At 33.9% G+C, this 13,169-nt stretch overlaps 1 protein-coding gene across 1 annotated transcript; it reads right to left on the bottom strand.

The window, feature by feature from the left end:
* Window positions 1–7,737: 7,737 nt before the first annotated feature.
* On the bottom strand, window positions 7,738–12,338 carry LOC117683432 (neuronal acetylcholine receptor subunit alpha-6). The gene is made up of 2 exons (XM_034452602.2): window positions 11,870–12,338; window positions 7,738–8,628 (listed from the first exon to the last, which is right to left on the bottom strand). The coding sequence occupies exons 1-2, from the start codon at window positions 12,179–12,181 to the stop codon at window positions 7,750–7,752; spliced, it is 1,191 nt and encodes a 396-aa protein (XP_034308493.2). The 5' UTR covers window positions 12,182–12,338; the 3' UTR covers window positions 7,738–7,749.
* Between the last annotated feature and the right edge of the window lie 831 nt (window positions 12,339–13,169).

Genomic DNA, 13,169 nt, shown 5'->3' with positions numbered 1-13,169 from the left:
TTGTTTTTAAGATCGTCAATTCGAACGGTATTAATTTAAAATTGATAGCCTTTTGGACGAAGGGAGTAATACATTTCCACTTTTTATTCCCTTCCTCTACAAAATTAAGTCAAGATTGTACAGTTAGTTCCCTCGGAGAAGCTTATACAGAGATGTTAGTACATTAGAAAATTAAAGTTCCAAACCAGCGTATTTTTACTCAAATGTGTTCTCACGTGTTCTTAACGTCGAAGTCGAAACTGTAGATAAGCATCGATTAGATGAAAAAGATTCGAGGTATTCCGAAATCCGTGTAAAAGGTGTTCCAAAAAGGTGTAAAAACAGGTGAAATAAACGATGATGACACATGAATGTTATGGAGGCGCATGCCTTAGTTCATATTTGGGGTTAAAAAAACCATGAAATACTAATTTATTCTATATATTAATAAATGCCATAATCATCCTTTTTTATGAGAAAAATAATATCATATCAATTATTGACACGAATGGTCCACCATATACATGGCCGGAATGTAAAAAAGGGGGAAAATCCACTATATAGTAGGTTTTCCGTGGGGGTAATCTGGCTATAAAATGGGGGAAAGCCCACTATATAGTCAGCTTTCCCTGGGGGAAAAACTGCTATATAGCCATTTTTCCGGGGGGAAGAACTGCTATATAGCCATTTTTCCGGGGGGAAAGATGGCTAGGGGGAAAAGGCACTATATAACACCGTGCCAACGCTCTTACCACTGAACTATTGAGACCCGATATATTGACTGACAGTCATTCACCTGTTAACCGTGTCAGTTACATACAATTTATACATGTATGTATGATGTTTATAGTTTAAAAAACAACAACGAACGTTTTATGTGTATTGCAACGGCTCTCATCTTTATTCATTATTCATTACATCATTAAGGGACAATATTTATTCAGTATTCAATTTTTTTTTCAATATTTGGGGTGGGGGGCAGTTTGCTTCTCCCTCCTCGCTGTTGACACGTGCTATAACTATCTTAGGGTGATTATATAAAAGTAGGTTTAGAGTATAGACAGATATCAGACTTTCAAATAAGCAGTTGTAACATTTCTTGCAGAAAAATTGACTGTTCCCTTAATTGACTACCTTAAAGTAGACTAGAGCCTTAAACCACCTAAGCTAGCGTTAAGTCTGCTGATGATGCTGCTTAGTGCTTATACTTGGTTTAAAGAAGATAAATGTACATGCAAAATAAAGATAAATGCAAGTTTTCAATGATATCATCCTTAACGCCCAAACTTGATTAAACTGCACATAAAGATATCTTTTGTACACAATATGTCAGTCTTTAAAGAACCTTTAGCTTTCTTTTCTACCAAAATAAAGTGTATTGCATGACAATGTATACATGTACTCTGTATATTCTGATTGAGACTTCAACGCATTGCTACTATATAGTAGCTTTTCCCCCATGGTGATGTTTCACCCAAACGTTTTTGGTTCAGATTTTATGAAAAATATTTATGGAAATCCAGTAAAGATTAACATCAATGTTTCTACACTCCCTGGTTGCATTTATCTGCATTCATCTGTATAGGTTAAGTTTCGTTTTGCCGATTTATTTTTTTTTATAGACAATGCTGAAAATTAAACATGTGTAATGGAATTACACATAGAACTTAATATAGGTAATTAATTGAAAAAGTACTTGGTTTTACAAGATATACACTTATATGCATAATTCTGAGTTCTAAAATTGTAAGTGAAAATGTTTTAAGAATTTTTTTGATAACTCTATCAGTCTGTCTGTTTGTTTGTGCAAATTTTATCCAGGCTAAACATCTGTTTAAGAGAAATTTTGTTTCCGATGTTTCAGAGCCCGATGTTTAAAATACTATTTTAACGATTATAGTGCATATTCTTTAGGGTCCAATATCTCATAAACTAGAGATGAACATATCACCATATTTTCACAGCGGCAGTGGTTTACCACTTGTAGATGACTCTGAAAATTTCAGCCCTCGGGGTAGGGGCCCTCGATATTTCAGGGCCCGATGTTTAAAACCCCATTATAATGATTGAATATTGTTCTATAAATGGGGACCCGAATCTCAAATTCTAGAGATGATCACTTAACCATATTGGTATTGATATACCACTAGTAGATGACACAGAACATTTTAGCCCCAAGGGTAAGGGACTTTGTTGTTTCTGAGCCCGATGTTTGAATTCAATTTTAAAGAATTGTGTATTTTTAGGATCCTATATCTCAAACACTATAGATGACAACATGAACATATTTTTACGGTCATTTAAAAGTAAAAACAACATTTAAAAAGACAAACACTCATATATTTCTTTATCAAAATGGTTGAAAATTACGTTTAATTCTGCTTTTCTTTATAAATTTTCGAACAAAATGTTTTGAAAAAGGTACACGGGTAAATTCATTATTTTTCAAAACATTTAATCAAATCATAAGATGACTAATGATATGATAAATAACTAGATAACTAACTCAATAAACTTTTATTCATAATAGTAACAACAGAAAAACAAAAATAAATAACAATGCTAAGCGCATTTGATAAACGACTTTTTTTTAACTTGTTAATTGATTAGAAGAACAAGTTTATATTTTTAAAAAAAGTCAGCTCATCACAAAAGATGTGTTATTTTTTTCTGTTTTTTTTTTTTAAATTACTCTTGTTTCATTGTTCGAAGAATTGATATGGTAACAAGTTAATCTTTATTGCAAACATATGAAACAAATAGTATGATAAGATTTTTAAGTAAGTGAATTGTATATGGTGTTTTATATGGCATCTTTTTCAAAATTGTATATTGATAAATCAAGTTAGGAACTTAAAAGCGGAAAAATTAGCAATTAGTAAATGATAATATATACATAAGGTTAGTTCAGGCTCCATTTCACATTTTCCAAAGTAACCAGCAAAGATACCGACTTTGTTCTGGTTGTGAAACCATTTCATTTTTTAAAAAAATGTTAGCATCAAAAGACCTCGCTTTTTGTAAAAATTGTGAAGAAGAAGAAATATTTAATTGTATTTAAGATCGTCAATTCTAACGGTGTTGATTAAAAATTGATAGCCTTTTGGACGAAGGGAGGAATACATTTCCACTTCTTATTCCCTTCCTCTACAAAATTAAGTCAAAATTGGTCAGTTAGTTTCCTGGGAGAAGCTTACACATAGATGGTAATACGTGAGAAAATTTAAGTTCCAAAACGGCGTATTTTCACTCAAACGTGTTCTGACGTGTTCATAACGTCGAAGTCAAAACTGTAGATAAGCATCGATTAGATGAAAAAGATTTGAGGTATTCCAAAATCCGTTAAAAGTTTTTCCAAAAAGGTGTAACAAAAGGTGAAATAAATGATGATGACACATAAATGTCATGAAGGTGCGTGCCTTTGTTCATTTCAGGGGGTGAAAAAACCATGTATTTTATTCTATGTATTAATAAATGCCATAATTATCCATTATTATGAGATATTCTCACATCAGTTATTGCAAATATTATCACGAATGGTCCGCCATAAACTTGACTGGAATGTAAAAAAGGGGGAAAATCCACGATATAGTAGGCTTCCGTGGGGGTAATCTGGCTATAAAAAGGGGGGAAACCCACTACATAATCAGCTTTCCGTGGGGGAAAAACTGCTATATAGCCATTTTTCCTGGGAGAAAGATGGCTAGGGGGGAAAGGCACTATATAACACCGGGACTGTGTGGGTTAAAGCATATCATATCACTCATGTCTACAACATTTAAACAAATGATTGTTTTTATCTTAGTTTCTTGTCAAATGCATGTGTATTGACCGCACTTTCTTACATGTACTTACTTTTTTTAAGAGAGAGAGAGAGAGAGAGAGAGAGAGAGAGAGGTATGGAGGCAAATATTCGTCCATTTTCGTGTGTTGACCATGATGATAGTACATGTACATGTACTGATCTTTGCACATATAAAAAATTATAACATGCAGTGGGTAAGGTATTTATTCTACAATGCTTGCCACATGATGTACCTTCAGATAATCATATACCAATGAATTCGAAACATATAGAATTAATTCCACTATAGACTATAGTAAAGAGTAGTTAGAGTTTATCAACCTTTTGTATGCTAAAGTAAGCTCATGCTTTTGTGATAATAATTATCAAAATGATAAGTTAAAAAGTGACCACAAAAAAACCCCATTTCGAAATAAATTGGAAAACATGCATGCAGCTTTACGCTATTTACACGCTTGATCTATTAATTTAGAAGAATACAAGTATAAAGTATTTAGATTTCCAAGAACAAATGTGTTTTCTCTCCCTCGGGATGAGTTGGTTGGAACTGAAATCTGATTAATACAATGCGGGTATATCGCTATTTCTACTTCGGATAAAAGGAACGGTAACATCAATTAGTCATCAGGTAACAATAAGATGCGTTAATTAATATAATTAGGTGATGACTGGATTTCTGATACATTATACCGATGTAATGTAATAAGGTAGTACAATAGACTCAGCGACTGCAGTAGAGAATAACTATCAACAAAACTCAAGAATAAAATAATTAATTGATCAAATTGAAAATGGTACCCCGGTGGTTGAATATTCGGAACGATTGTTTCAAGAGTGTAACATTACCGCGATACGGGATAGAGATTTAAGGTGGGACACCTCGATATTGTGACGTAATTCCGATCAAAATCAAATCAACTATAATTTTAGAAATGGTTTCTTTCCCGAAATTGTTATCTAACAGCGTAGGTCATTGGGTTGGAGCGTTTTCTACGAATCTGTATAAGTCACGAGTACGAATCCCGCTGCGGCTTTCATAATTTTTTACCTTTCCAAATTTTTTAAAAACGTATTTTTTGGGTAAAATTTGAAGATTATGAAACGCTGAGAAAATTTTGATAATGTACATTTATCCCCGCTAATATCAACAGGTATCCGATAACACCTCAAACGAAATGTTATTTCAAAATATATAAACAACAGATACATGTTACTGTCTTTTTTCCGAATGCGTTTCGTTCTCCGTGGTCCATTTTGTCTTTCTTGCTATGTTTACTTGGTCATTATTTTTCAATTTCATGTTTATTTTATATATGTATTGCATTGTTAAAATGCATTCATTTATCTTTTTCTATTTCATTAATTAATTTGAATGATTTTACCGTTAATCATTTCTTTCATAAAGTAATCAGTTTACGACTTTTTACGACTTTTTATCACTTCCAAATATTAATGTTCAAGACATGCAGTTGTAAATGTATTAAGTTTTGCGTAAATATTAATCGATAATACATGTAGAATAGTTATGCTGATTCGAGTACGTCCATGAAATGAAACTTATATTTGCAAATTGAAACCATGTATGATGTATTACTTGATCTCAAGGGATATCTTTAATTATTAATATTGGTTATATGACCGAGTTCGACCTTAATCATCCTTTATACATATGTACAACATATTACATACAGTCCAGTGCATGAAGGGTCATCACGTGGTTTAAGGTTGAACCAGGTACATGTCGTCCGTCTGAGAGTATTCAACTCTGGGAATGCTTTGAAGCACATCTAGAAGTTGATGGACGTGGGAGTCTTAAATGGCAAATATGTGTCTAGAGGTTGACTGGAAGTTTGATAAGTGGGGGAGGTCGGGGGTTGGGTTTGGATGGGGGAGGAGGTGGGGGTTACGTGACTCTGTAAATGACTGGATGAAGGTACAGGGAAAGGTGTTTACCTTATGGTACCACCTCCCAAAGTTTCTTCTCAAAGATTGTACATTTCGGAGCTTATTTTACACAGAGCTAGATCCAAGTTTCACTTTGTATTTATATTCTTTTAATGTGAACCTTCTATTGTCCATCACGGTCATCAGTTAGATGTAGGAATTACTGAGATTTCGGATTGTTCTGACGTTGATATTGGATTTCCAGAATTCACTCAACTGACAGACCTTAAATACTACTTAAACCTGGAAGCCATATTGTTGCCTAATATACTGAGTATACAAAAACATCATATTTTCCTAGCTCTATGCTATGTGCATGCTTGATATCATTAAGAAATATTTGCTATGCGCATGCCTGATATCACATTTTAAAAAAAATATGAAGTGTTTAGAATTTCAAGAAACAAAGGTGTAGTCACTCCCTCAGGATGAGTTAGTTTGAGCTGTAATCTTATTAATGGATGATTTATCGCCATTTCTACTTCCAATCAAAGGAAATCAATTATTAGGTAACAATAAGATGCGCTTGTTTACTATAACTGGTGATCGCATTTTTTTTTTATGTCAAACAACATTCAAATCGCTATTATCTGATAGAAATGCTTATAGAATGGTAAAATTGTCACGCATAATATACTCAGCAACTATAAAATAACTATCATAAAAGTAAATTATATTGAAGATTGGTGGTTGAATATTCGGAGTGTTTAACGTTGGTCACAGGAGATTAGAAATTTTCTGAAGATATTTTTTATTGTAATGGATGTGCGCGTGGTCCTACTTTGATTATACTTCTATTCATTTATTTGTATTAATTCTAATAACAATCTGATTGCGTAAATAAGCTGGATAAAATGTAAAAAAAAAACAAAAAAAAAACGAAAAAACACAGCATGACAAGTTTTATGCCTTTGTAAAGACTAAAACTGTCATTCCATTGCCCAGAACCCCAGTGTTAGCACAAAAAAACCCCCAAAAAAACCCCCCAAAAAACCCCAACAAACAAACAAATTCAGCCATTCCATCCAAGGTAGGAACCAATTACAATGGTCATCTAAATGAGCGGTTGTATCCAGGTACTTCCAGGTAGTGTTTGAAACAATGAACACATTTTCATGACCTGATGACATGATTTTTTTGTGTGAATATATTAACATTTGTAAACTAATTTGAGGGGCCATGCCCTTTTTTGATATCAAAAAAGGTAATTTGAAACAATTTTTGCATTACATGTCTTAACAAAATATTTATACGTGAAAAGATATTACAGAAAATGTGCGAAAATATCGTGAAAAAAATTGTTGCTAATTTTGAGGTTCAGGCGAGTTTCGAGGACTTCAGCAATTTTCATAATTGGAAGCATGGGGGTACATCTACAGACATTCATCTACTACAAACCCTGAAAATGTCAAGCTTCTATCTCGATTAATTTTGGAGGATATGCGTGGACAAAAATGACCCTTAAAAATTTGCAAAATCGTCAATATCTGAAACTGGAAGTGACGTCATCATTTGACAATTCTATGAAATGTAGCGCCGATCATGCTCTATCTGTCCTACGAATTTTGTGCAAATCGGTTTCATAGTTTTTGAGAAATAGCACTCCAAAAAAGTCAGAAAAAAATAACTAGACACGATCTCGTTTCGAGCAACGAGTGGGTCTTCCGTCCGATTTTTGAGTAAATGAGAAAAAATCCTTCACTTTTAAGACAAAATTGTAAATCTGTGCAAAAAATTAGGGAAAAAAAATCGGAATTCGGGGCTTGAACCCGGGTCGCCTGAGCACATGTCCACGACTCTAACAACTGAATTACTCGGACTCTCGCTTCAAGGCTTCAATTACTCGAAAATGCGTTGTGCGTTGCTCGATTTTAAAACAAGTTACATATTCTGAATCAATAAAAAGTTCATTATCAGCTGTAAAAATTTCAAAGAAAAATATAAAGAAAAAAAATAGAAAAATTCAATTTATATTCACACAAATTTGTTGATACAGTATAATAGCATAGTACTTCATATTTCTAAATTGACAAAATCAAATAAAATATGATTCCGGTGACTGAAAGGTCTAAAATGTTAATGATCCAAAAGGCAAAAAAGTCCACGGCAGATGAGACATCAGACCATTCTATGTCGGCGGTCTTGGACTCTTTGTCGTAGTTGTCTGGATCATCCGTGTCAATTTGGTTCCGGATGCAGCGAAGACAGCGCTCACACTTAACCACACTAGCGTGAAATCTCGGTATTTTTCTAGAAGATTTGCGGTGGTTTAGTCGAAGTTGTAAAGAGGAAATGAAAATTATCAGGGCACTAATGAGTAGTTTGATGACAAGGTAAATACTCATAATGGAAATACTGTCCGAATTAGCCGGAAGTGATGTACTGACAATGGTAAGAAACACAACAAATGTCAGAAATATGGTAACGGCATAACCCATTTTCTCTCCGGCATCGGCTGGTATAATAAAAACCATTGGGTTTAATAAACCCAGGAATATTACCGGAATTACTAAACTCATAATGAAATAATAGGGTTTTCGTCGTAGATAAATACTGAATGTTACGTCAGTTTCCATATTAGTTACGTCATCCCAGGCATCCATTGACGTCACTTCCCATACGCTGTTCGAAACAAAGTCAAAAAATCCTATTTCATTTTCATCCACCGTAAGATTGACTTCAAGTCGGGAATAGCTCCATGTCTTAAAAATAATATTACACATTTGTCTGTCGAAAGGAAAGTAGGTCACATCGATTTCACATTTCGACTCAAGGACCATGTATGGATACCACTGCACCTTGCCGCTAGATTCCACATACAAATAATAGAAGTCGCCCCCAAGAGGTTTAAATGCAGTGAATCCATTCTTCAGAACAATATCTGGTATCCAAAGATCTTTCTGAAATTTTGTGAAATGAACATCATGATAATGAACGTTTTTGCGAAGTGGCATACTAGTATTGTATACATTTATGAAAGCATGTAAAAATTCGCATTCCCAGAGCATTGCAGTAATAAAAATTAATTGTTGCATTCAACTCAATATCATATCAAGTGCAAGAACGGTTTGCTTTTAATAGATGTAAAAAAAAGTAGGTTTGGTTGTAACACAGATGTGCTTAACAGAACTTTCGCTTTTACACAACACGTTCTTTTTTTGCGCCCGCACACAAGAAACCATCGCGTTAACACATCTGTACATAACGCGCCGATCCGGTCACTCGGAATACCTCGCGCAATTTCTTCAATATATTATATCATCCCGGTCTGCTACAATACAAAATCCCCGTAGACATCCCATATTTTAGCTGTGTATTGAAACCTGATAAGTTAAAGGGGGCGTTTCAACGAAGAAATCTTGGAAAGTCTTACTTTTGAATGAACATCATTTGAACCCTGAGGTATTTATATACAGCGATGTAAAAGCTACTTTTTCGGATGAATGTTATTTGTTCGGACGATTAGCTATTTGTTCGAACGAATACGGACTTGTTCGGACGAATAAGTTATTTGTTAGGACTTAATAGGATTTGTTCGAACGAATTGGCTATTTGTTCGGACGAATAAGTTATTTGTTCGGACGAAATATGATTTGTTCGGACGAATAAGCCAAATTTACATGACTGTTATTTAGTTCGCTATTTAGTTTAGATTAAAGTGATAGGCGTCCGCTCTACAATTTTTTATTATTATTTGGAAAAAAGATGCCTTTTTCACGTTGGAAATTGGGCCAAATATCGGTCCCAATTAAAGAAAATCGAGAGGCCTGGAACTAAAGCATGACCTCAGCTTTGTGTACAAACATACAGTAGCATTGTGCGCAAAGCTCTGTATCTTGCTTATAACTCGAAGCTTGACTCAGATTAGTAAATAGAAATTTGAAAACAATTAAAACAAGAGAAAAATGCACTAAAACAAAGACAAAACAATTTATTTCTCATCATATATATATACTTATGTATTTCTAGCAGCGAGAAAAATCTCCGTTTAGATTGAATTGCTAAGCATCTTAATAAAACATGTTGCATTAATCAACCATTATGTAGAGATCGTACCGAATAACAAGTACCAGCATAATGAATATTATTTGATATGTTGTTAGTGCATCAGATTTTGCGCAGGTACATGTGAACAATCAGCTGTCTGATTTACCGGTCTACACGTAAACATTTTATATTCTAAAATAAAGACGTTGGTTCCTCTCGAGTCAAAACAAAAAGAAACTAAACATGCCAAACGATAATCAAACCAAGCTAAAACCAGCGTCACAAATGAATATGTCAACGCATTGATATATTTAACCTCAATTTACATAAACGGCACAAATATATTTTGGATGTTTCAAATATTCCCTTCGCACGTAAACTCACAATGGCACAACAAGCAAATTCATTTAAGTTCAAGATGGCTGCTTCTAACATAGACTGGTCCTCTAAACTTGTTTTCGATAGATGAAATATCGAGCCCGAAGTTAAACTTATTGACACCCATTCTCTCTGTCTAATTATTATTTTCGTAAATTACTCAAGTTTGAAACAGAATTAGTCCTTAATTTTTGCAATTTATATTTTCCTACCTCTAAGGATGATTTATGCTAAATTACGTTGAATTTGACTCAATAGATCTTGAGAAGATTCTTAAAAAATGCACCTTCCTTTTTTTTTTTTCACAGTTTCGAGGTTTTCTCCGCGTTGAATAAAGATCAGTCTTTCATTTCTGCAATTTATATTTGCCTTCCCATAAGGATGCTTCGTGCCAAATTTGGTTGAAATTGGCCAAGCGGTTTTAGAGAAGAAGTTCAAAATGAAAAAGGTTTACAGACGGACTGACAGACAGACGGACAGACAAACGGACGGACAGACGACGGACAAAATCTGATCAGAATAGCTCACTTGAGCTTACAGCTCAGGTGAGCTAATAAAAACCATTAAAAATAAATTTTATACCGTATATTTTTTTTAGAATTGAATTTAATAGATTAAAAGTAAAGGGGGCAAGTCTTCGATCACATGAAAAAGGTCAATTATTATGACACATTCCGCTCTTACATACTGATACTTAAACATGAAAAGTGTGTCCAAGTATACTGAATATTATGGCCTTTTCATATCTGTCATGCATCCCTATTCATTGAACACGGGTTATTTTGGATCAGATACCTTAAAATTCCTTATTTATCCATCTGTAAGATTATTTCATTATTAAGAACCAAAAACATTTTGTTTTTGCTTTTTAGCAAGCCCCGAATTTGCCGAGTTTTCACGATTTACCAGGTTGAGACCAATAAGAATAGATGAAATGCAATTATAACTTTTAGTAAACAACTCTTTTTGTAGCTGTATACTCTTACGGAGACTGGTCCCTCAGTATATCGAAAACTTCTTGGGGACTAATCTTACAAACTATAGACATTTAGAAAAACTTCTTAACCAAAAGTTGTTGCATTTAATCACAATAATGTGGATTTATATCAGAAAGAACTATAAATGATATGACTTAAATTTGGCCCCCATAATTCGCCATTTTTTAAAGTGATTCGGGTACAAATGTATTTATTTTTTGTTATTTTTTGAGTAGTTGATATGAAATATATTTTTCACCTATTTATTTGATTTATTTGCACTCACTGGCAGGATATGACGTCAGAAGTGACGTTATTTCTATAATTCAGTCAAAATCAGTCAAAAATTGACATTTTTCTTATCTTTTTACAAGTGGGAAATATAGAGCACGTGCTTGAACAAGGAAATTTTTTTTGTCATTTATTAGTCTTGGCTATATATACATCTCTCATTTTACGATCTGTCGAGATGTCAACTATACTTCGTTAAAGTCAATGATATACCCTAAAATATACTACAAAAACGACACACGAGGCTGTCTAGCCGATACTTATTTTAATGGGAAGCGACTCCATTTTGTATAAAATTCTAACATCCGGTGATGTTCATACATTCGAAGTATTTTTCCGAGCCTGCCAGGAAAGGCCCGGGAAGCAGCGATTGCCTTAGGTTGGATGTAATCCAAATCTTTAAACATTAATCCCTGAACGTCCAGAAACATCCAAAATGAGAGAGAGAGAGAGAGAGAGAGAGAGAGAGAGAGAGAGAGAGAGAGAGAGAGAGAGAGAGAACGAGAACCTGGTTAAATTGCATCATTTCAATCCCGGTTTCTGTCGCGTTCCACCATAAGGAATCATCTATCCAGGTAACGTAGAGGTATGCTGTAGTGGACATCCTCTGGTCCACGGCGCTAACTTCATTAACACTGGACACCCACATGCTGACGCTGATTGGGAGGCTCTGACCCTGGTTCCAAATAGGGCGGATTTTTTTGGAATAACCCGTAAGTAGATCATCCGTTAGGTTTTTGTATTCTTCCAAAGTGTAAAAATCGGGAGTAGCTTTAGCTATCAAGAAAACCGTCTCGAGAATCAGAATTGAGCGAAACATTCTTGATCAAGTGTCAAAACCCGCCATCTATCTCCGAGTATAACTAAAAATTCTTGTAAGTCTTTAATACCGATGATATTTCTACGCGCATGACCATCAACTGACCCTGATAAAAAAGGGTACATGTACTTCGCATAAAGTTCAAACTTTAGGTCAAAATCTAAGAGGGTATTTGAGGATCAATTAGACTAAAGACCATCATTTTATATACGAGCAAATGATGAAAATCGGTGATAGTGTTTAATCTCAAGAGTAGAAGCGTTAATAAATTTTGCCAATAATAATTTATAATTAATGTTCGTAGTTTTGTTATGTTGATTTGAACGAAAGCTTTAAATATCTTCTATAGAAGATTTAATGTATTAAGGGTAGGATATAGACATCAAATACTCCCACGAGCGTATGCTTGTTCATACGTCCATGAAATTGGCTATTTAAAAAAAAAAAACATACCATGATAAAATGAGTTTTAGAAATTAAATAATGATACAATTTGCCAGATTAACATGCTCGTTTAGATGTAAGGCAATGTCTTATGACAATATTGTCTTTTTGCAGCCTATATAGTAATGCAAAATCATCAGTTCATGTATACATGTATAAGACAGTACTTCAGGGGGCTGGGGGGGGGGGGGTTGCTGCCATTTTAGACAATATCGATCTCCTTTAAAAGAAGAGCTCGAAAATGATGAAATTTTATATTAAAAAATGTTTGCAGTGTTGTTGTGTTGATTTGAACGAAAGTTTTTATATCCTTTAAAGAATATATGTACTTATATTACGTTTATTTATAATTGGTTTTTTTTTTTGGGGGGGGGGGTCGTTTCTTTGTTTTTGATTTCGTTTTTTTAAAGTTGTATGGTCACATGATTATTCAATTTTTTCATATTTTAACCTAACGGGGTGTTGTTGTCGGTAACATCAAGATTTTTATTATTTGAATGACTTTATATAGCTAATTATGATTTATAATCATTATACTGGTTTG

Source organism: Magallana gigas, chromosome 10 (genome assembly GCF_963853765.1).
Source record: "Magallana gigas chromosome 10, xbMagGiga1.1, whole genome shotgun sequence".
NCBI lineage: Eukaryota > Metazoa > Mollusca > Bivalvia > Ostreida > Ostreidae > Magallana > Magallana gigas.
This window is presented reverse-complemented; position numbering and strand designations above follow the sequence as displayed.